This window comes from Rhipicephalus microplus, chromosome 5, assembly GCF_043290135.1.
Source record: "Rhipicephalus microplus isolate Deutch F79 chromosome 5, USDA_Rmic, whole genome shotgun sequence".
NCBI classification, from domain to species: domain Eukaryota; kingdom Metazoa; phylum Arthropoda; class Arachnida; order Ixodida; family Ixodidae; genus Rhipicephalus; species Rhipicephalus microplus.
In genome coordinates this window covers 50245708-50271320 of record NC_134704.1, presented here as the reverse complement: position 1 = coordinate 50271320, position 25613 = coordinate 50245708, and the positions used below count along the sequence as shown (strand labels likewise).

At 46.7% G+C, this 25613-nt stretch overlaps 1 protein-coding gene across 1 annotated transcript in view; it reads right to left on the bottom strand.

Annotated features, from left to right (window-relative positions):
- The window catches only part of LOC119174579 (uncharacterized), a 53533-nt gene that overhangs the window by 9120 nt on the left and 18800 nt on the right, over window positions 1-25613 (bottom strand). The window contains exon 6 of the mRNA XM_037425556.2: window positions 1616-6196. Coding sequence (XP_037281453.2) covers window positions 1616-6196 — 4581 coding nt within the window. The remainder of the gene's footprint in view (window positions 1-1615; window positions 6197-25613) is intronic.

Genomic DNA, 25613 nt, shown 5'->3' with positions numbered 1-25613 from the left:
GTCTCACCTTGCCATTTCTTCGATTAGCATTCATGTCATTGCTACTGAACAGCGCAAGGATCAATGGATTGCCTCACTGATAGACTTGCTGACTGATCCATCCACTCCATCCACTCGCGCGTTGCGTCGTCAAGCCCACCATTTCACCGTTCGCGACGACCTCCTCCATCGACGCAATTACAATGGTGACGGCCGCCAGTGGCTACTAGTCATACCTCGCAGTCTGCGCTCTGACATATGCGAATTCTTTCATTCTGATCCGCAGTGTGCGCACTCCGGGGTATCGAAGACTTACCACCGCATTCGCCAACGGTACTTTTGGCGTGGCATGTACCGCTACGTGCAGAAATTCGTTCTCTCCTGCATAGAATGTCAGCGCCGCAAAACTTCAACGCACCTGTCGCCGGTAGGTCTGCAACCTCTACCTTGCCCTGCCAGGCCGTTTGGGCGCGTTGGCATCGATTTGTATGGGCCACTTCCACTAACGTCGGCTGGTAACCGCTGGGCCATTGTTGCTGTAGACCACCTCACGCGATACGCCGAAACAGCCGCTCTTCCCGCGGCTACAGCGAGTGATGTGGCTTCCTTTTTGCTCCAACGATTCATTCTGCGACACGGCCCACCCCAGGAACTGCTCAGTCACCGAGGCCGTGTCTTCCTGTCTGAAGTCGTTCAAGCCATTCTCAAAGAGTGCAACGTTGTTCACCGCAAAACTGCTGCTTACCACCCGCAGACGAATGGCCTCACAGAACGCTTCAACCGTACGCTGGGCGACATGCTCTCCAAATACGTCGCCGCCGATCACACACATTGGGATTCCATTTTACCCTTCGTCACCTACGCATATAATACCGCCCCTTAGAGCACTACTGGCTTTTCACCTTTCTTTTTATTATATGGAAGGCACCCGTCACACACCATCGACACGATACTTCCGTACAGGCCAGATCCGTTTGAGTGGGCACCTATTTCTGCTACAGCCAAGCTTGCTGAAGAATGTAGAGAACTTGCAAAGACCTTTACTGCGCATGATCAAGAGCGGCAAAAAAGCATTCGCGCTGACGCCAGTACTACTGCGCCCACATTCCTCCCTGGAGCGCTTGTCTGGCTCTCGATCCCTACTACTGCAACTGGCCTATCTTCAAAACTATTGCCTAAATACGAAGGCCCCTACCGTGTCGTCAAATGCACTTCTCCAGTCAACTACTTGATTGAACCCATCGAACAATCTTCGGACATGCGTCGTCGAGGACGCGACATTGTTAACGTGGAGCGCCTCAAGGCCTACCATGATCCGCTCATTGTAACCAGCTGTTAGGTCGCCAGGCGGCTCCCTTTTCGTACCCGGGGTAGTTGTGGTAAAGCCTTTGAACAGTGGGTCATCCTCTTCAGCGCCTTCTAGTGGGTCGCCCTTTTCTTAAGAAGAAGAGCAGCTCGTGCAGAGAGTCGATCCCCGCATTGACTGTCGCTGTCGTGAATCATCCCTGAGTGTCCGTCAATAAACCGCTTAACACACTATCTACTTTGAAAAAAAAAAAAAAAAAGGTGAAAGACTGAGAAAGGAGATATGCATAGCACACAAATGGCAAACTGGGAGGAAGTTGCTTTTGCTTACCTCAGCGTCTAGTTTATTCTTTTCTTCATCAGCAATGGAGAGGCTGTATCGAAGAGCATCCCACATGGCTGTGAGAGACTTCGACACAGACTGAGAAAGGGGCTGCTGTTTTGGCTGCGCAGCCAGCCGCGCCTTTTGGGCTATGGCAGCTTTCTTGCGACGATAATAAGCCTTGACAGACTCCTCGTCTTCTTTCGGCCTCTCATTCCGGCCCGTTGGCACGAGCTCAGCACTGTTCACAGGGACGTACGTGGCGCCACTGGGGCTTGGATCCACCAAGTCTTCCGGAAACGGCAAGTGTATCCCAGTGCGCTGGTTCACAACACCTGCAGCCACAGCAGTAGTAGCTTTGGCCACGGGAATGGCCACTGGCTGGCTTTTGCTCACAGCGACGGGAACTGCTGACTTCTGAATGTCTTCCTCAGCTGGGACAACTGGCACGTTTGCTTGGGTTGTCGCTACACAAGGAGTTGCCGAAGCTGCATTCTGAGCAGAGGCCGGGACAGTCTGAGCTGTTGATGCCACCTGCGGTGTCTGTGCAATGGAGACGATGACGTTTTGTTGTTGCTGGAGGGCCGAAGCTGCCACCTCAGCGGGTTTGCACATGTTTGGCGCGGGCTTCTGAAGCAGTCTCGCAAGAGGCACTGTCACTTGTCGAGTGACAATCTTCTGTGCAACGGGCACGGTGATCTGGCCAGCCACGGAACTAGGAGTGACGACGGCCATGGGCACACCCATCTGCATGGTTGGCATGGTGAGGTGGGTGACGCCGGACAGGTTGGTGATGGGTAGTGTCTTGCAGACCGATTGTGCAAGTACACGGGTGGCACCGGTGACAGATACCGTGGCTTGAGGACTGGTGTACATGATGGGCAGCTGCTGCTGTGAGGACACAGGGGCCAGCAACTTGGCCTTTGTGACCTTCACAGGAGGCATGTTGCAGGCCTTCCGGTACTCCATTGCGCCCGGCTTGCTGCGTATCGGCATCCAAGTTTTCTTGATCACTGTCGCACTCGGTGCTCCCCCTATTGAGGACACTGCGGCCGCCACGCTTGTTGCTGCTGCTGACACAATCACCGTGCTCGTGCCGTCGACAACTGAAACTGCTCCCGCGTTAGCATCCGATGTTGCTGCAGTGCCATTTGGCTGCTGCAGCTGAGCTTGTTGGGCAGCCTGCTGGATTTGCTGTTGCTTCACTTGCTGCTGCAACTGCACTTGCTGCTGAACTTGCTGCTGGACTTGTTGCTGTACCTGTTGTTGAACTTGCTGCGCCAAGTTCGATGCATCGGTGACAATCTTTGCTTGGCCAGGGTGGTTTTTCAGTATGATGACTGGCATACCTCCAGCAGACAGTGTGGATCCCTGCTGAAGGAGGTTGTTGACGGGAATCATGATCTTGCCCGCAATGACACGGCCCCCGACCAGCCCTCCCTGAAGAGGGAGAGTAAGGGCTGTGATGTTTGTAAGCCCCCCTTGACCTCCGAGCTGGTCTGCAGAGAGCACAGTGGTACCGCCAGCAGCATTCACCTGTGCTATGGCACCAGGAACGGTGTTGAGCCTTACCAACTGCTGTAATTGGTGCACAGCTTGCATGTTTTGAGCACCAACCATTGTCGGTACGATCTTAGCCGATACCACGTTAGGTGCCCCACTGCTCGCTACAGCTCCAGCCACCGTTGTCGAGAGTGTTGTTGAGCCACTGGTAGAGGCAGCCAGTAGTCCAGGCAGAGTGTTTATGGCGATTTTCTGGTTTCCAACGTTGAGTACCTTCTCTTGGCCGGACAGCATGGCAGCATTCAAGAGCTTCATTGGCAGCATGCACACACCGGATGAATCTGCCTTCATGCCTGCCTGCCCTACCTGCTGCTGAAGTGCTCTTGAGTAGACGGGTAGCCTGAGGACTGTGGCTTGCCCCTGCCTGAGTTGGCTGAGCACTTGGCTTGCGTCAGTGGAAACATTTGTGATCAGAGACGCACCAGAGGACGAGACGATATTAAGTGGCTGAGTCGTTTGTAGAGAGCAGTTGCTGCTGGACTGTGGTGATGAGGTTGTTGCGGTGGACGTTACGACTTGTGTCATATGCTGCGCAGTGATTACTTGAGGCATTGCCTGTGTCTGGGACGGCTTGGCACTTTCTGCTATTGCATTGGGAACAGACGTTCCCAATGAGGGTTCAGACAGCGACCGCGGCGATTCTAAAACTTGTGGTGAGGTCTCCTGCTGCAATGACATCATGTGGCTGGGCAGAGGAGATGGAGCAGAAACCACGGTGCGGGACACCGTCGGCAACGGCAGCTGGATTGTTGTTTCTACGGCCTGCTTAGGTAAATCAACAGCACTGCTTGACATCATAGCTGCAGGCATTACAATGCTCTGACTCGCAGACGTGGAAACCGGTATGACGGATTGAGTGCCGCCAGTCTTCGCCAAGAAAGGAACGTTAGAAGAAGCTGCCGCTGCTTTAGAAGCCTTCGCATAGTCCTTCAATGGACGAACCATAGTCGGCAATGGCCTCGAAGGGAGCATAAGAGAGTTCTTAGCAAGGCTGGAACCCGCAGCTGCAGAGGAGGTCGCGGGGGGTACTTTTGCCACAACCGTAATCGCAGCTCCGGAAACCGGCACCGGTAGTGCTTTACTGACTGTCACTGGCTGTGGCTTCGTAATAACTGCATGCGTTTGTGTTTTCGAGACTGGCACAGATGAAATTTTTGTGGGGGTCATGGTATGGGCTTTGGCCAACAGCGTTGCAGCACCTTTCACTGTTGGAATTGCCACAGGGACAACTTTGGGTGTAGGTAATGTTGTTGGTGCCTTGGAAACCGCTGTAGCTGGTATTTTAGATGCAATTATAGCTGCTGCTTTTGAGGCGACGGTCGGTGTTACAGCTTTGGGGATCGATACTGACTTGGCCGATGATGCATGAATCACCGACGCGCCCTTCACAGAACGCATTGACACCTTAACGGGGACACTTTTCTTGTTAGAAAACGTTGGCCTCTTTATCTGATATCGCATGAACTGCTTCAAGGGTGTGGTCTGAAGTCGGGCTTCAAATTCCGAGGCCACCCTCTGATATGCTGGGCCTTGCGGTAGGTTCAGCTTAGACAGGGGTGCCTTGGCTGTTGTGGCCCCATCTGTCCACAAATAAGCCCTCTTAGACTCGTCGTCAAGAGAAATGTTGGGCAGGGACATGACGGGCACGATTCGGAGGCCACTCTTCTTATTCACCAGGTGATTCGGCGCACTTCCAGAGAGTTTGTCGAAGCGCTCAAGCACGACACGCAGTGTCTGCAGGCACCCACCGCCGGTCGGAGCAGGCGTGGCTAGTCCTTCTTTTTTCTTGTGGGACCCTTTCTTCTGACTTTTTTTCTTGACTTTAGGCATCCCAACCTGAAGCGAATCGTGCATTTTCTCTTCTTGTAAAGGTGGCCCCAAAACGCTTGGATCCAAGTCTATAGGCTCTAAGCCAATTGTTTCCAGTGCAGTTGCGTCAAGCTCAGCAGAATCCAGCCCCGCATCTTCCAGGCCCGTTGCGTCAAGCCCTGTCGGACAAAGCTCTATTGGACCAAGCTCGGCAGAGTCTAACTCAGTCGTACCAAGCCTTGTCAGACCAAGCTCCGCCGTGCCAAGACCAGTCATGTCCAGGCCTGCTGAATCGGCGAGTTCCGTCAGACCAAACTCAGCGGAGGAGACTACGTTGACTTCCTTTTTCGGCTTCTTCGAGCATTTTTTCTTTTTTTTTCGAGATGACTTGCATTTCGCATTTGCTCTTCGTTTGTCCCTGCGCTTGACTGGCAACCCCACGCTGCCCAGGACTTTTTTAATGTGCAGCTGGGCTCTCCGCCGAGCTTCTTCATCACTCTCCTCTTCCTCAGAGGCCGAGTCAGTCTCACTGTCGGCAGTGCCACAGTACTCTTGGGGTGGTGTTCTGTGGCCATGTCCACCCGTTCTCCAGTTCCTCAGCGCTGCTCTTTGGCTCTTGAAACACTCTAGGTACCACTTCCAGTTGGAACAGAGGGTAACGCTCCTCGGACGCACGCACCCCAAAACAGTCACCAAGTCTTTGAGAAGGCTATAGGGAACTCCATTCATTTGCAGGTTGAGAACTGGATGCCAGAAGTCCATTTCGTATTCGGGCCTCCCATCTGCCATTGCGGGACTGGTCTTCTGCTCCACGGGTCGGTCCTTGCAGCGGCCGCCACAACGACAAGCCTGGCCGTCCATGTCCTCTACCACGTGGCAACCTGTGCCTTGTTCTTGAGACAAACTGGTACGGACACCGCTGTTATTGTTACTGCTGTTGACCAACTTGGCTTTCACTTGCTCGGTCAGCATGTCGAGATGCGCCAGCCGCTCCTCTGTAGGATCTAGGGCGAAGGCACTGAGGACACACTCACGCGCCACTTCGGGCCGGTCAGAGAACAAGGTTGCCAGCTTAACCAGAATGTCTGCTATGTGCACCTCTAACTCTCGAACGTCGGCCCAGCTCTCCCATTGCTTGGCTCTCTGAAGGTTGTTGATGTCACTTGTCAGCCCACGCACAAAGAAGTCCAGGTAGACTGGAGTCAGCCGTCTTCCGTACTGCATGTGCACAGAGAAATGAGAAATGCCATAGTCAAACAACCGTGACCACTCTTTTTTAACATCGACCGAAGTACACCGGCTATAGAACAAACTGAAAACTCTTTCAGGTGTAGTTCGGCAATAAAACATATGCTTACACAGAAAACTGGTACTGTGCAAAGAACATAATGTATATCATCGCCATCAAAATTACTACTACTACTACTACAATACACTCTGTTTGGGACCTACAGGGGGCACCCTGAAAGCCGCTCGCAGAACTGCTCATGGTACGGTAGGTACGCAATGTTGAGAGCCTTAGCAGGCAGCAGCGCCTCATTGCTTTGATAGCTATGGGGGCACAATCGCGTAAGACAAGTGCATTAGTTCATCGAGCAAGATTTAAAGATATCTTAGGGGACATTCTTTCGTGATACCACCAAGGGTAAATGGGAACACCTGCACAAAAGAGCACATTTTCCATTTTAGTGAGTGCCTTGTTGCCAGTCATCAGTAGTGAGGCTAAATGTGTGCATCAGGTGTACGTAATGAAGGGCACTTCATAACTATCGAAGTAAGGTGTCATTCTTTCACTTAGAACATTACTGGTGCGTGCCCACTACCCACGTAGTTGCAATATAATAAATGTCTTCAGAAATTATGATGGCTCCACGGCCACTCACTGTGGAAATCACGGCGAGTGGCTGGGCAGCGTGCTCGGTTGTTGCATCTTCATGCCATGGCAATTTTCAGCCACCGAGTCTCGAGAAGTGCTTTGCTTGAAATTGTCGCAGCATAATAATGGCTCATCATGATCATAGTCTTTACCTCGCCAATGGCGCAGCTCATGCTAATAGCTTGAGGCATGGGCGAGAAAGAGAGAGCACTAAGATTTTGGCCAAAGAGGATGCCGTAGCCCCGTTTCATCGTTCGCTTCACCTTGTAAAGGGGCGTTGATTACGGCATAGTCACTTCGGCCACCGTCAGGTCCCTCTCATTCACTACAACCTCTTGCGTTGTTTATGCTGCTTTCCAAAACAAGCACTGGAGTGCACAGCCGTCACTACAGCATTGGTAAAGCTTCGTTTTTCACTCTGCAGTTCTGCTACTCTACGCCCTGCACCATTCTTTCCTAACATGCAGATTCTTTATCAATCAAGAAAAAAGATTGCTGAATGAACCACTTCGAAAAAAAAAATTCAATTCATCACTTCCGGTGGTTCTTTCATTTGTGGCTACAGCCCTGGATTTTAGCCACAGGTTCTTTTGCGATGCCACATGCGATTTACTATGCGAGATGAAAAGAATGGAATGCAAAGGTTATCTGAATCAACCTTATTCTTTAACAAAATCAGTCTTTTTTTTGTGAATCAAGCTCATTCTCTATCTCAAAAAATGTTCTATTGCTAAAGATTTTGAAAGTATAAACAAATCCACTTATATAACAAGGCACCACCCATTTCATGGCCAATCCCCCACGGAGGGTTGCGCCAGTTTGAAAGAACACTATAGTCAAATAATTTGTGTCACTAAATGTATGACGTCTAAAACGAGAATATCATCAACAGCAGTGCCCTGCTTACCGAGAAATCAAGGTAAATGCATGAGAACACATGCTCTAAGATAGGACATTTGCAAAATGATCCTGATTACGAAAGAGGTACCATCTATATTAATCACTAGTAAATGCACTAGCTGCACTAAATAATCTTCAGTGCATCAAGAGACATAACAAAATGCTGCTTGTTCGTTTCCGTTTGATTCATGGAAAAGAGAACCGCCGCACGTTACTGTGGGGAATGGCGTGAGTAGATCAAAAGTTCAATTTTCGCCTCTTCAAACTGGACAGGTCGTGCCATCTAGCAGGGCCCAATTGAACCAAGTACAGGAACTCGTTCAATGGCCGTTGTTGCTACTGTGGCTCTTGTACTTTTGTTCTACTGGTACTAGTGTCGGCGGCCGCAAAGCAAAGCCAGGCAACATGTGCACGGCAATCGTGACGTGACACATTCAGCTTGAGGCAGGTAATTTGAAGTGCGCTAACCCGATGCGCACCACTAAAACGCGATTTTATTTCAAATAAGCACTTCCTTGGAACAAAGGTAACACTACAAGGTTTCTGGACCACTATTTCAACAATAGTTGTGCTTAGTGTCCCTTTAATAAGTCAACCGACCAACCGTCTTTGCTTGATCCTACCAAAGTGCACATGGCGCTGCTGGGCGGCTAGTTTTGTTTACGGTAATATGCTAAGTAGCTCAATTCACCCCTTAAGTGATATAAACCCAGAAAAGCACTAATTGACCTTGCATTGCATTCCACAAGACTGAGAAGGGTAGACGGGGAGTTAATTCTCATTAAGGTATATTAAAACGTTCAATCTGCCTTCAGCCGAATGAAAATGCCTTGCACACGTTTCCTTTCTCACTAGCTGTATGTCTGCAGGAACATCACACAAGATTATTGCACCTCCAGAGGTGGTGTCTCAGATCAATTCAATCATCCAGTGGTAGAACGAGAGACTGCAGAGCATAAAGATTCCTAAAATTAACTAGAGGGGACTCTGTCGCTGCGATCATAGCGACCATGGTAATGATGGGTAGTACACATATTTGCCTAGTCTTCGTATTTGCGGGCGGCGAATCTTACTTGCGGCTTCGTTTATTGCTGTGTTTTGGTTTTGTTTTGAAAGAAAGATTCAACCCTTTTGAACTTCGTGACCAGATTCGGAAAGGCGTCTAAAAAAAAAATAATAAGGTGGTGAAGCGCAATCGCTGAACATTCGCTAATGTTTGTTTCGTGAGAAAACAGCTCCAAGCCACACAAGGCGACTGTTCGCGCCAGCCGCCACGCGTCACTGCTGGCACTACCGCACTAACCATGCTGATGATAATGGTGATAAACGCTCGTAAGCACAACGCCACCTACCGCTCGATGGTTGTGCACCCCACATGCGACCTATGTGCCAAACACATGTGTGCCACGAGGCACAAACAACTTTACAGGGGGTGTTAACACACCCACAAACTCATCACGATCATATTGCGGCATAGCTCCCTTTCAGGCTCCGTTACAGACAGAAATGTATTGACTCAAAAAACACGCTGGTTCCAACATGGTGATTACAGATGCGGCAGAGATGGGCCTTCAATTAATGCTATTCGGGACATGACATCTAGACGAAAATCTGAAAAATATGATGCGAAAGATTTTTAGCACCGAAATTTTCAGATGTACTCCTATACGTTGAAGTCTATGAGACACATTTGGAACTTCGGACTCAAAGGAAGCACGCCCTTCTCTGCCAAGTATCAGTTGGGCTTCCACACAAGTTGAAAGAGGAAGAGAGGCTGACTAAATAGTAGCATCGTTGTCTTTCACATGTAAAGTGTTGTTGACAACACCTAGGTTGCGCCAAATTATGTACATAAAGTAAATTCAGTCTACGCTCTCCATCTTTTTTTTTTTTGCGATTTCACTTCGAAATATATTCTACAAATATTCGAGAAATACATTTGAACCCCTTTATAAGACACATGCACTGGGGAGCAATTCTTGTCTTTTTTTACGAGGCGTCTCTTACAAGCAGGGTACCACGTAAAGTCAACGTCTGATTTTCTCGGACGCCTGAAATTCCAGACATGCCCGATTTCCCAAACTCATCAGAGAGAATGTATTAGAAAGTGGACATGTCCATTTCGGCCTCCACTGATTTAGCTGGAACTCAGCGAGCAGCACGTCGCCCATTTCCAGTTGTTCTTCCACAACGTCACATTTGAGGCCACGTAGCTTTCACAACTGTCGACACAAATGAGACAGAAAGACCGGGTTTCACCGCAATAAGTGCTTCCCCATAGATCTGCTTCTGGATGCACATCTGGGAGGCCCCGCATGAACTCTGGTCATGTTAGCCCTTGAATTAAGTTTACCACAGCCGCCCACGTGATGCACATGGAAGTACGCATTCCCTGCATCGTTATTCAAACATCTCAACACGTTTATACACAAGTTCAGACTTGACAACTATTTTTATTAAGAGTCCTGTTACAGTACATTTTGTCCACACCCTTTCTTGTTACGCCGGGAATGTGCTGGCGGGTTTGGTGTGTAAACGTGGTCAAGAGCGCCACGATGTCGCGACTCACCATCTTTCTTGTGTAACTGAACACGCTCCGGCAGAGTGACATGTCCACAGACACCGCGAGAATCACGCCCCTGCAGTCAAACCTCACTCTGTTCGTTAGAGTATTGTTCTGTCAGCTGTGCGGTACAGTGTGCGGCTGCACGCGATCTTGAGTGTTCACGCTTCCCGACCATGAGCATCTACTAAGTCTCTACCTGTTTAGTGCTGCGTTTTTTGTCAAGCGAATTCGTGCAAACAGCCGTCTCACCCGGAATGGACAGTGTGTTCGACGAACTTCCGTTGCAACGTTGCCTTCGAAAATCTGCGCACTGCTGTCATTTTGATTCCAGCCGGGATAAACGTCAAGGGCTTTGCCAATAAAGGCTTCGAGCTGGGTGCGGAATTGACCGATCAGGAAATCATTCATGTTACGGAAGATTTCGACGACACCGAGTTCGTACAGACAGTGCCTACATAGCAAACGAGCTCAGAGTTGACGCGAGTACTGGTGACACCGTCATTGGTGCACAGCCACAGCGAGACATTGCTGAAATTAAGGCAGACATCATCGCGGGCAAGCGAAATGTTGTGCAAAAGAAAATATGAGACATAGTTGGGCCAACCGGTGGACTACTGAGGAAGCGCCGACCGCATCATACTTCTTTTTTTCCCCTTTTTAAAAAAAAATAAATGGCGCTTTTAAGCCACCTAAATGATGCATTTGCTGAAGTCCAACAAAAACCTTGTACCACTACAGGGACCCTTTCGGTCAGCGAAAAATACCTGTAAAAAAAAGGTGCATTTTCGGAAGCAATTTTTCGGACTGCCCGATTTACCTAACTGCCTGGTTTTCCGGACATTCTTGTGGTCCCTTGAGGGACCAGTAAATCAGATGCTGACTGTATGGGTTTTTTTATCACCACCCATTTTCAATGTTGGCACACTGTGTCTCTTATACCCAGTTGTCTCTTACATCAGTGCCTCTTATAAAGGGGTTCTTATAAACATGAACAAAAGTTACGGTATGTTACAAAGGTTACTTTAGTGTACAGTTAAGCCTGCTTATATTGAACTTCCATATAACGAATTCCTCAATATAACAAAGTTTTTCTATTTCCTGCCGTTACTCCAAAGAAGCACATGTATTTGCAACCTCCATGTAACAGAGTAACAGCAGTACACATCCTTGATATAACAAATTTTCCCCACGGACAATCTAGTAATTTGGCCCCAGATTTTGAGTAATTTTGGCACGAGCATGCACTTTCCGCGGGTGCCATGAGGCTTGTGGTTTGGGCGATTCGCAGACGAGAACGAGCGCTTGTTATTGGGCGCAGGTGTTATCTTTCTGGCAAAAAAAAAAAATTATGCTGATAGCTCGAATGAAACAGAAGTTATTCTCCCTCCAACTTGACAAATGTGGCATGATGATGATGATGAGTGGTTTCAATGGCGCAAGGGCTGATAGATGGCCAAAGAGCACCATTTCAATAGACTAGAGATATGAACAATCATATGATGTGTGGCTGTAAAGGGGCCTTAAAATTCTTCACGCTAACGCGGGTAAAAACATGGAAGTAATCAAATCATGACAATGGCATGAGACACCGTAATTACTCGAATCTAACGCGCACCTTTCTTCTGGTTAAGCGAGTTCATGAATCGCATGCGCGTTAAAATAGAGTGCGAAAAAAAAAAAAAAATGAATACGGTCCTTCTATTGCCATCGGCATTTCCAAAATGGCCGCCCCCTACGTGCTTCGGCATGGCGCGTCGGCCATTTCTGCCTGTGTGTAAAAGCGGCACCACGATGCCGCTTTTAAAAGAAAAGTCATCGTGTGTGCCGAAACAGACGGCAATAGGGCCGCATCGCGGTCGTTCGGAGTTCCCGAAACGTGCGTGCGGGACTGGCGGAAACAAAAGCAGAAGATTGTCGACGCAAAGGCGCAGTGGACCACAGCAGAGCCGGTTTCCGCAAATTGAAGAGCTGCTCGCCGAGTATGTGCTTGAACAGCGAGCGGCACAGCGGCCCGTGACGACAGAACTGCTTTAAGTGCGTGCTATGCAGTTAGCTTTAGAAAAAGGGCTAACGCGGAGCCAGTTCAAAGCGAGCAGGTGCTGGCTAACTAACTTTATGAAGAGGAAAGGCTTTTCCCTCCGAAAGCGAACGGGCATGGGCCAAAACTTGCCGGAGGAGTACGAAGAAAAGCTTCACAGTTTTCAGAGGTTCGTCCTAAACTTGTGGCACAACAATGGCTACCTGCTTGGGCATATCGGGAATGCCGATCAGACGCCTCTTTACTTCGACATGCCTGGCACCACAACCGCCGAGAAGAAGAGGGCGAAGCACATTCGCATGCCGACATCGGGCCACGGTAAAACAAGAGTGACGGCAATGCTCCGTTGCACGTCAGATAGGCACAAGCTTCCCCTGTAACTCATATTTAAACGGAAGACGCTGCCAAAAGGAGTCGTTTTCCCGAGTAGTGTGATTGTACGGGCCAATGAGAAAAATGGGTGCGCGTTGCAATCGATGTCTTACTTTTTTTTTTGTCGTGAAAACCGAGTGCACGTTACAATCGAGGGCGCGGTAGAATCGAGTAAATACGGTATGTGCAGTGAAAGTGGGCGGTGAAATGTCATGATAATAAAACCATGATGGAGATGTAGTCACCGCAGCCACGACCACGGTACAGAGGTCGTGCTACGGATCACCTTGAAATATAGGGTGAAAGCTGTGAACATATTTTAAAAACGCGAAAAGTGATTGCAGTTTAAAAAGCAGATCCCTACCGATGAGCGTCCCAGGGTGTAGTGGGAGCTGCTGTCGGTAGGACAGTAAAAAGTGCTTTTTTTCTTAGAACATCTAGCTCATTGCACTGGACGAGAATGTGGAGAACCGCAAGTGGTTCTCCACATCTCTCACACAATGGTGGATTGCCGGTAGACAGAAGATATGAATGTGTAGAGTGTGCATGTCCTGTTCTTGGCCTTGTAAGCGTTACTTTTGCGAGTCGTGATTTTGATAGTGGGGGCCAATGACCAAGTAGCTTCTTGATAACATCCTATTTATAATGTGTGTGTCTGTCCCACGTGCTCTGCCAATAGGCCCTGAGCTTATGTTTCAGAAAAGGTTTCCAGTCAATTGCAGGAATTACTATTGATCTACTGGCAGCTGTTTCTTTGGCGGTTGCAGCTAAGTGATCCGCCAAAACATTTTCTTGTATCTCACGGTTCCCTGGCACCCAGCAGACCATGACATGTGTATTGAGTACATACACTGTGCACAGAATTGAGTAAAGGGAGATAAGAATGGGGTTTTTTTGCTTTTTGAGTGTTTTAAGGGCTTTCACAACACTCATGGAATCTGTGTAGATTACTGTACTTTAATTTTAGTTGTTTGATAAGTTTAACAGCTACCAGTATAGCATAAGCCTCTACTGAAAAATGCTGGTTTTCGGGTGGAGAATACCGGCCTCTAAAAAAGATGGACCGACTGCTGTATAGGAGACAGAAAGGCGGGTTTTTGAGGCATCAGTATAGAATTCTGGGCACGAGTATTTTTGCTGCAGTTCTAGGAAACGTGTATTATTATGTCCATTTGGCGCATGCTTGGTCACTTGTATAAAAGACATATCGCAGTCTATCAGCCGCCACTGCCAAGGCAAGACATATACGGCGGGAGCAGCTAAACAGTGTTCAAGAAGCGGGACGCCCGTCTCTTCGGCTAGAGTCCTTACACGAAGTGTGTAGGGCTGTCTTATGGCAGGGCGGCTGTAAACAGGACAAAACTGGACAAATCATTGATGGTGGAGTGTACGGGGTGTTCTTTGTTGGCAATCACCCTGTGGAAGTAGATAAGATTGGTGGGATCATTGCAAATGGAAAGACCATTCGTTCGAGTCCACGCACAAGCTTTCCACAGGGCTTGTGCGAAAAGCAAAACGAATGCCTAAGTGATGAACAGGGTCGAGCATCTCTAAGGCCGTTGGTGTCGCAGACTGATATGTTATGGCCTCATAATCTAGGCGTGTCCGTATGAGGCTTCAATACAAATTGATCAGACACTTTTCGTCACTACCCAGGTAGAGCGTGATAAGACTTTTAGAATGTTCATCGCTTTTAAGCACTTGTTTTTTAGATACTTTATGTGCGATATAAAGGTTAGCTTGGTGTCCAAGATTAGGCCTAAAAATTTGTGTTCAGTGTTTATTGAAAGGCGTTGGCCATGTAGTTCAATGTGGGGTTCGGAATGAATGCCTCTCTTTCTAGAAAATAGGACGCACATGATTTTAAAATTGGCAGTTGAAAATGGGTTCCGGCTGAATCCGCAAAAAAGCCTGTTCAAGCTCAGCAGCACCTACCGCTCCAACATTGCCAGGTTACTAGACTTGAAGCCGAACTGGACATCACCTACATAAGTGCAGTAAAACATACTCCTAGGATAGGAAAGGCGCAATGAGTTCATTGTGATAATAAATGGAGTACAGTTCAGTACAGTGCCTACTCGAACACGGAACATCCAATTGAAGAGATAACTTTCAATTGTACTCGGCATTCTACCCCGTACACCTAAATCTGAGAGGTCCCGGAGTATACCAAAGCACCATGTTGTGTCATAAGCCTTTTCTATATCTAGAAACACAGAGAGAAAAAATTGTTTGTGGATAAAAGCGTCTCAGATTTGTGCTTCAATGCGTACCAGGTGGTCAATGGTGGACCTACCTTCTCGAAAACCGCACTGGTATGGGTCAAGTAGACTGTTTGTTTCAAGGCAGTGTATAAGTCGGCGATTTATCATCTTTTCAAAACGTTTAGAAAGGCAACTGGTTAATGCGATGGGTCTGTAACTCGTAACAGAGGACGGATCCTTGCCTCGTTTTAATATGGGAATGACGATGGCCCCTTTCCAAGAGCGACGGATGACGCCAGAAAACCATATGGCATTTTACAAGAAAAGTAATTTTTTGACTTTTTAGAGGTAGGTTTTTCAACATTTCATAGATTAAACGGTCAGATCCTGGGGCAGAATTGCTGCAGCAATTAAGAGATGCCTGTAGCTCAGCCAAGCAGAGTGGCTGATTATATGCCTCATATTTAGTACATTTTGTGTCTAGTTTACGTTTTTCTACTCTTGTCTTATAGCGTTAGAACTCAGGAGAGTAGTGTGAAGAGCTGGAAACCTGCTCGAAGTGTGCGCCCAGGCAGTTTGCCTGGTCTTCCAAGCTGTGGCTTTTTGCGTTTACTACAGGGAGCGGATATGCTTGGTTTCCTTCTACTCTTTTCAGCCTGCTCCATACTTTACCCGCTTGTGTATATGAGGTGATGCCCGATAAAAACGTATGCCAACTTTTTCTTCTAGCTTGTCGGCACGTCCTCCTGCCTTAGGACTTGATGTTCTTTAATTTAATAAGATTCTCAGCCGTCGGCGAGTCTCGGAGCAAGTTCCATGCCTTGTTTTGTTTCTTCGTGCATTACGGCACTTTTCGTTCCACCACGAAACACGTCGTTTGCACGAGAGTCCGTTCGTTTGTGGAATACAATTGGTTGCAGCGTCAACCAAAAAAAGTAGTGAACTAATCCACAGCAGCCTCTATGTTTAACGCACTGATCTCATTCCAGGTTAACAGAGTAACTTTTTGGTACTGTTCCCAATCAGCTTTTTGGGTGAGCCACTTGGGATCCTGTGGAGGTCTATCATTTGCAATTGTGGTGCTGAGAACTATAGGGAAATGATCACTTCCATATGGATTATTGATGACTTCCCATTTGAGGAGCGCAAAAAGCGATGGAGATGAGATGCTAAGGTCTATTGACGAGTATGTGTTGTTAGTGATATGTCAGTGTTTTGCAATTCAAGAGACATGCGCTGGAAGTGTTCAATTAAACGACCTCGTGCATCGCACCGCGAGTTTCCCCACAAACTGTTATGCGCATTGAAGCTCCAAGGAGAAGATATGGTTCTAGAAGTTCACCAATTAGAGTCTCGAATTTGTGTTTATTGAGTTGGTGATGTGGAGGTATGTAAATACAACAAACTGTCACTAGTTTGTTGAATATAACACATCGAACAGCCACTGCCTCAAGAGATGTTTGAAACAGTAAATGTGTACAGGCTGTTCCTTTATTAACTATAATGGCAACACCACAGGATGATGCGACCGCATAATCTGGGTCCTTTAGAAAAATAATTTAATGGCATAAGAAGTTGGTGTGCTTAGTATTTTAAGCGAGGTTCTTGCGCACAAAGCGCAGTTGTTGTATGTTTGTGTAGAAGTTCCTGGATATCGTCGAGGTTCCTTAACAGTCCTCCCGCGTTCCTTTGTAGTATTTGTGTCATTTTAATGTTGTGTGGTGCTGTGTGTACAAAGAGTGTTGCCTTAGGTTACAGGGCCTTTGGGGGGCCCTGTAATTCGGAGTTTTTCTTTTCTAATGGGCTCCAAAGAGTTGAGCCTCTCCTTCGGCATCTGAGTCGCCGGAAGAGTGGGACTTTCATCCATCGCCTCTTGTGAGGTGGTAAATGGTGCCTGCTCGGCAGGCCCATTGTGTGCCTGCCGAGCACAGAGTGTGCCACACTCTGTGTGACAATCACGGGTGCAGAAAGATGTGGCACGGCGCCCCGGCGCATCACATCGGCGTAGGAGGAATAAGAGGGGTAGTGAAGTGCGAAACGCTTACGTGCCTCTTGGTATGACAGATTGAACTTGACCTTGAGTTCTACTATTTGTTTTTCTTTTTTCCATATGGGGGTATGATCGTGAGTAGGAAGGGTAATCTCCTTCGCAGTTCGAACAATGAGTTGCTTCTGAGGTGCAGTCGTCGGATATGTGTTGCATGGGTGCACACTTGGCGCAAGTGGCGTGCCCTCTGCAGCTCTGCGATCCATGCCCGAAACGTTGACACTTGAAACATCGACAAGAATTGGGGATGTGGGGTCTTACATGCAAATTGCAATAGCCGGTTTCTACTGATCCTGGTAGGTCGCTTGTTCCAAAGGTGATTATCATGTGTTTTGTAGGGGTTTGTTTCTTGTCACGCCTGATCATTATTCTCTGTACCTTCACAATGTTTTCATCTTGCCATCCTTCTAACAGTTTGCTTTCGCTCAGATCAATAAGGTAATCATCAGAAATTACTCCATGGACAGTGTTCATAGACCTGTGTGGGCCCACTGAAACAGGAGTGTCCCCAAATGATACAATTCTGGATAGTTTGTCGTATTTTGTTTTGTCTCGAACCTCCAATAGGAGGTCGCCACTTCCCATATTTGTGATTTTGTACCCTAGGCCAATTTGTTCCTTCAGAGTTTTTGACACTAGGAACGTGAAATCGCTCGGACTTTCTTTTTTTCGTTCTGACTATGAATGACATTATTCTTTGGGAAGCTCTGCTTTGGTTTGGTTACGATGATTGCTTCTTTGGTGCGCCACCTCTTGAAGGAGCGATCAGGAAAGGGGGGAAAAGCATTTGCCATACGGAGAGTATTTATTTCGGCGGCAATGGTGGCCACCCACCACCAAGCCCAACAAGGGGACGCTGCAAGGTTAATTCACAAACACTTGGAGACGCAAGCCATGCATCATCACTATAACCTAATGTATTTACCCAAGGTTGGATACCTACACAAGGTTAACCCTCGCCGCCAGGAAAGTTGGAAGTAAATGGAAGGAAGATGACAGGACAGATAAAAAGCGTGAGAAAAAGACAAAAATGAGGAAAGAGAGATAGGAAAATGCGACAGCAGATTTCCCCTGGGTGGGTCAGCCCAGTGGTGCCGTCTACGTGAAGCCGGGGCCAAAGGGGTGTGTTGCCTCTGCCAGGGGGCCTTAAAGGTCCAATCACCCGGCATCCGCTCAACCCCCAAGATCCCCCTTTCCCCGCACACGGCAAAGCCACACACGGCTAGGCGTGAGAGGGAGTCACCCCCCCTCCCCCCCCCCCCCCCGTTAGCTCGGGTCCGTGTTGTCGCTACACACCAAACGCCTGCGAAAGCAGACGGCCCTGCGGGAGACAAATGTGCCAAAATTGCTGTTCTGAAAAAAAAAAAAAAAAACGAAGAAAAACGTTAAAAAAACACCTTTATTGAAAAAAAAATACTAATAACATCTTATAAAAATGCACCAGGGGCATAGTCTGGGTGCATCCCATCCTTATACTTCTTCTTAACCGGCTTTCTCAGACTATGGGACGCTTCTATCAATTTATTTGAGGTTGCACTCTGACGACAGCCCTTCTCCCTAGCCCTCAAGGATGTGCTGCTGAATATCGTGATGTCCACCTGCTCGAGAATCTCAGAAAATGCATTGACATTGCCCGTGTTGAAGCACAGCACAACTTCTGCAACAGCAGCTTGAACAACAAAAAGAGAAGCGTGGTGCTCGTCCAATACCAAACTCCAAATCACGGATTGGAGGCTTTCGTGTGAATTCCGAGTCTTGCCTTGCTGGCACCTTGCCTTGCTGCTGCACCACTCGACTCTGAAAAGCGCTCAATTTTACGCGCTGTTGCCGACACCGACAAAAGACCCTCAAGTGCCGTGGTGGTCTCGCGGGCGCGCGCATTGCGAACTTCACTGGCATCGATCACATCAGCGTCTACCCGCACACGGCTGGAGTCAACATCACAAGCACTGTGCAGGGAAGCACGTGCATACGCACACTTCACCGTTGCCAATAGCATCAGTGCGGTCATAATCCACAGAGCGTCCACCATCCGGGGAAGCCGTCTCGCGCACTCCTCCTTGATAACATCTTCAGTACACAGGCGGCCAGCATCCATGCCGTGCACGCACGAGGAACCGTCTTCGGTTACGACAGTATCATCAAAAAACGTCGGCATTTGCTCCCGTGACACAGTAGCAGCACCATTGGGCTTTCAGTCTCTGGCTTTCTTCCATGAATGGCCAAAATGATGCTGCGATCGGAACTTTTAGGGGCGAAGCTCCTTAAGACCTCACGATGTCCGCAGTCTCCCGTCTGTCCGTAACACCATGTAATCTTCAACTTATAAGCAACAGAGGGCGTTGGTGGTAACCCTTTTGCATGTAACCTTCAACTTATAAGCAACAGAGGGCACGTGGTTAATTGTAGAAGTGATGGCGCTGCTGTCAACGCTATATATGTATAACCACGTTTCATACCACACAATCTCTTCTCTCATACGGACGAAGACGAACGCAGGAAAGCGCAACGTGCCGAGTATCAGCATCGTCGGCGTCGACGGGAAGCTACCGCGGAGACAAAAGAGAAGGAAGCGGATGCAAAGCGGCGACGGCGACAACAAAGTTCTACACCACAGACTAGAGCTAAGGAAGCAAAGGCTAAGCGGGAAAAACGCCAAGCTGACGCGCGGTTGAGACAACTTGAAGCGGATGCAAGGCGGCAATACCGACAAGAAAATTCTACACCAGAGACGATAGCTAATGAAGCTGTGATTATAAAGTCAATACGTAACCCGGAACTCGGAACCTCATATCAGCTATAAAGAAGAATCACCGCTATATCAAAATCGGTCTCAGCACTATCTCTTTGAATAAAAGAAATATATAAGTACCACAATCACAATCAGTCTCAGTACTATCTCAACCTTAATCACAATAATCACCTCCGAAAGCTTCGCCCCATAATTGTCTTCAAGCAGCTTGAAATGCAGTGATTTTTTTTTTTTTTTTTGCACCGCTGGGCATAGCAAGATGCACAAGCACGTTAGGGATACGAGTCACACGACACCTTTGCAAGGGTGACACCCTTTCAAAATGGCGGCAGACACCGCCAGCGAGTTTTCCTGGCCAATCGTGAAGCGCCATTTTGGTCACGTGCGTCAAGCAACCAATATAATCAAGCGCTGCGCGTGATTTTTACGTCGCTTTTCTTGCTTTTGCGAGGGGCACATAGTTGTCTACTGGAAAAAAAAAAGCTAGAAACGCGACCTTTTCAACAAGACTAAAACGGTGCTGGTAGAGCGCGTAATTCGCGTGCCATCAGCGGTTGAAGTGCGCCTAGTTTACACTCAATTTAGAGGTCCACTTGCACGAAGTTGCTCTATTTATGGGTTATACCTTGAGAAATAAGTGGAATTTTGAAGCCATACTTTTTTGATAGGTGCGGAGGGGCATCGGGAACGCGAAAATGACGAGAGAAAAAATGCAATTATTGGACCGGTTTCCGACTTTCAAGTGCTGCGTCCCCCCTTAAGGGGGGACATGGGTCTGCGAGATATCCCATTCTATTTTTTAACCAAATATGACGAGAGATGGCATACTTACTTAGTTTGTTTTCCCGATTCTAAAAATGTAGTTATTTATTCTGCATCCTCATTAGTTCATTACATAATCAAGATAAACAACCTCTATTGTTCTTACGACAATAAAAAATAACCACCAGTCAAAAGTTTACAAATGTCATAGGGATTAGCAGTAGAAAGCAGAAGACATACAACATAGGAAGCAGATTTTTGAATGGATCATTATTTCTTACATTACAGTACAATAAACTTCATAGCTCTGAATGTGGCCATGGTGTGGTCACACACGACTAAATTTAAAAAATTGCATTAAGAAAAATTAAAATCTTCTTCCTATGTTGTGTGCTCCATACATACAGCTTCATGCTGCAAAAAATAAATATTCTGCTATCTGTAATGGTTTCAGATATATTGCAGGAATTCTCATGCAGGGTGTAAAAATAGCCATTTTGAGAAAACCAAGAAAGCAAAGAAATTTATCATTTTTAACTGTAAACATGTATGTACTTAAAATTACATTGTCAATTATATATATATTCAGATACTAGAAAGGCTAAGGAGCGCAACGCTGCAAGCTGATCGAAAATTGAACAAGTACTTCTCAAATTACAGCACAATACAGTACATTGCATGGAACCAAGAACAAGAAAAATTTATATTAAAAAAAAATTGGAGCTACAGATTAAGGGGAGATGCAACTCGAAAAACTATTTTCTTTAATAAGTGTCTGAATTTACCACAAATTGGCATGCTAATAGAGTTTTTTCTCCTCTTTTCGAATATGTCATTTATTTTCATGTAGATTGCTTGGTTTTCTTTCCGCAGGTCAGATACTGCAAAATTATGGCCATTGTTATGCAACAATTCTGACCTATAAAAATTTGAGATAAAGCATGCAGATATAGCTGACTATGATCCTTTGGAACTGTAGAGTGCAAAAAACTATATAAATTTTGTGTGTAAAAAGGTGAAATACAATAATAAAATAGAAAAATTTACTATGGCTCTAGTTGCCAAGGGCTTTCAATGTTATGTAATTTTTGAAAAACATAAGCAGCACTGACAATCTGAATAGATACTTGCACTCTATGGGCCTTCATCATGCTATGTGCAAAATTTCATAGAGGTATGACAATTCTAAGTATACGAACTAGCGTGTATAAGAAGCACAGATCACACAAAACTGCAAAAGGAGAAAAACGCATTTGAAAGTTTGAAACCTTTTTTTTTATCACAGAGTTGTTAGAAATGCATAATCTTTGGCCATAATGTTCAACAGAACTTTGAAAAGCACTGCAAGTTACTAGAACTGTCCTGCAGCATAGGTTGCGCCCTCACGGTCCTTGCGAGCACTCCCTTCTAGCCATGCCCTTTTCACTCCACGACGACGGTGGGCCCTTGCTTCTGCTGTAAGACGCTCGGACATTCTCTTGATGCGCCTCGCATCGCGGGAATCACTGAAAGTAACTAAATCTCTAGATGGCAGTATGTTGAGCTCTTCCAGGATGTGCTCGAAAGTAGCATGACCCTTGGTGAACCACAGGATTGCCATAGCTGCGGCAGTCTCAACAACCGTTCGGGAGACAAACTTAGTCTTGGGGCAAAGAAGCCAAATTTTGCTGTTCAGGAATTCCGATGAGTTCTAGGTTTTCCCTTTGATGCATCGAGCAAGGAGCTTCTCATCCGTTAGCCGCTTATAAATGGGCAAAACAGCCAATCCCTGTGCTTTTGTCAGGAGAGGTGTGTGGCGTGGTGCAGGTTCACCAAGTGCTTCAGCGCATTGATGTTTGCACCACGACTCTGTTGCTGCAGGGCAAAACTTGTGGCTGCCAGCATTGTCAGTAGAGCATGAGTGGAAGTACGAGGCCCATACTGCAGTGTACATATCCCGTACACTCACCCTGTTGCTTGTTATGGCAATCTGATAGTATGTTTGGAGCTTCTGAATGGCTGGCTCTTTCATTTTCTGCCCTCGTGGTAATGGCACATGCAGCTTCCGTAGCGCAGTGCCAAGTCTCTTGGCCACATGATTAGTGCAGTCTTCTTTTTCTATATTGACAGCACCATAGACTTTTGACTCTGCAACTGCACTATATGCTTTGCTGTCACCGTCACTCAAGAATGTCATGAAATGCAGTGGGGTGTCATAAGTCAATGTTCTCTGCCAAATGCGCAGTGCAGCCTCCGTTTCCATGGCATGGGAGGAACAGTCTGCATTTTTTTCACAGACTGGGCCATGGAATGCCTGCCACACTTCCTCGTCTGGGCCCATATCCTTGTGCTACTGCATGTCAGGCAGTAATTTAAGTCTAAGGAGAGGCCAGTATCTAAGGAGATAACTGCGCCAATCCCCTTGTGGCTTTTGTGGCCCCTCTTCTGCCAAGTGCCGTCGAACATAACAGCCACATCAGTTTCGCCTGCTACTTCTTTCGTCAACTCTCTTGATCGGCGCAAGTTTTCACTCACAGCTGCCATAACAGCGGTGTGCACCTTCTTTGCTATCGAAAAAAATCCTCGGTGGTGCATTGGCTTTGGGAGTCCAATAATGGAGCGAAATCACGACAATTGCTCATGCCCAATGCCGACAGCGCGTGCAGCCACCACCGCCTTTACATTTGCAGCAAAACTATCTCGGGAGCTCCCACTTTCGTACCGTTGGCTCACTCGGCTGCTGCCGTCCGCCGTAACACGCAGTGACGTATAGGAGCACGAAAGAACAGTAGCTGAGCATTCACTGTTTTCGCAATGAAGTTCGAGGAGCGACGAAAGTCCCTTGCGATTTTCTGCCGGCTCCCGAACGGCAAGTTTTTGAATACCGCAAGCAGGGCATGCCACACCTGCCACAAGTGCCGTCAGTAAGAGGGTGTCGCACAAAACTGTCGTTGTACAAACCTCATCGCGCTGTCTTTTTCGAAGAAGCCGAGCTTCTTTTCCGAAGCAGTGACGAAAGAAAGCGCAGCGTCAATTCCTTCATCGCAGCCACTGTCGCTCGCGCACTAGTCGATGCCGCCGTCAGGCCTAGCACACGTAGCCGCGTTCTCGTTCGTCGCCGTCGTTCGGGGCGCTTTACGCCGCCTTCCCTTGAACTTGTGCTCCGTTCGAAACTTCTGCGGTCTCACGTTGCACTTTTTCGGGCTTGTCATCGCGGAAATATGTGTAGACGCGCAGAAAAGCAGACGGACCAAATGCCGATGGCCGCCACCAACACAGCTGGCAATGACTCGGTAGCCAATGGCGATGCGGCCTAGGATGCCGCGTGTTTCAAGCCGCTCAAACCACGTGATAAAAAGGCCTCGTTTTTTATTTATTTTTTTGCCCACGTACGAAACTGGCGGTCGCCGGAGCTGTAAGAAGAAGGCCGGACGCAACTTTCCCAACCGATCGCGATGGCGGGCGGCACTGCGACAAGGAGCAGCGCACAGTCAAAGATGGCCAACATCGGCGCAAATTCACGAAATTTTGAGCCACCACGATGCCTTTATACACATTTTTTTTTTTGCATTTTGCGGTTCGAATTTAGTTTTGAAATTTTCACACATGAAAGAAGAAGGTTTGAAGATTACAATGCAATAAAAATCAGAAATACGAGAAATTTCGCTAAAAACGCGATTTTTCGACTCGCATCTCCCCTTAAGGAGGCAGACTGGTCTTTGGAACTAAAAAGTGAAAAAAAAAAAAAAACTCATTTTTTAATATCGACATATTTGGTTTCTGCAAGTATTTTTCTATCTCTATGGAAATTTTCACACACCAGGAAGTGGTAATTTTTTTTGTAATTTAATTCTAATTGTCCAGATTCTTAAGGCTGTTAACATGCAGAACCTACAAAAAAACCTATAATCTATAAAATGGGGTACGGACTTTGAGGCTTCTTTATAATTGGCCCCCACCTGTGTTAGAAGCTCTGCTACAAATTTATGAGCCCCTTTATGAGGATTGTAAAACATGTGCACCTTGATTGTTGCTTTTTGAGGAAGCTGTGTTTTTTCAATTTTTTCCATTCTTCTCAAAAAAGTAAATTTACGACTGTTCAATTTTGAGGCCTCAATATCTCTGCAGCTAGGGCAGGTACAACAATACAATAATTCTTTTTGCAATGGAAACCTGTATGTGTGTAAAATACAAGTATGGGAGCAGAATTTAGAGCACAAGCCCCTTTAATTAATTACTCATCAAAATTGTAATACAATTCCAACTGCTTCTGAAAGTGGATAGTTCATTTCGCTGTAAAATAAGCAAGAAAGGCCTAAAAACAACAACGAAAAAAAATTGCAGACTTTCACTCTATAGTCATTAGTCTATGTTGGCATATCTTAAATATCACTTTCAATGAAGCACTTTTTTTTCTATGGCAGCCTTAAAACAATAGGGGGTGAATTTAAGTTATCTCATGAACAAGATGAGTTACAGAAAAACTAATAAAATATTTGAAATCAGCAGGAAAAACTGCATAACCCTGTGCAGTTTGACTAAGATCACTGAAGAAATAAACAAAAAATGTCCAAGACCAGTCTGCCCCCTTAAGGGGGGATGCTACACCTTCCAAAAACTCTTATTTTTGTGAGTACCTCAGTCAAATTTGGAGAGCCTATGTAGATTTTACTGCTGATTTCAAAAATCTAATTCTTTTTTTGCTGTGACAATTAGTTTTAAAGATATAATGAACTGCGACTTTTTCAATTAAGGCCTAATTAGCTAATTAACTGTAACTTGGATATTGATGTGCAACCTATAGAACCAATTCGGTATGTTCACAGTGTGCAATAAAGTATAAATCATTGTTCTGGGCTATTTCGAAGCAAAGTTGTGGGATGTTGAATATGACATGAAAAATTTCCCCATTTACACTTGAAACAAAAGATCCATTTGGAGAATTTTCTCCAAAAATTATTACAATAAAACTTACTTTACGACACATCCCCTGCATTTATCTTCGAAACAAAAAAGAAATCGTAATGATAACCCAGATAGAACAAGAGATATTGCTCCGGCATAATGGGAAGCACATGAAAATTGTCGTTTTGAGAAACCGAGAAAAAACGTGGGCACACATTTTTATTGCAGAAGATG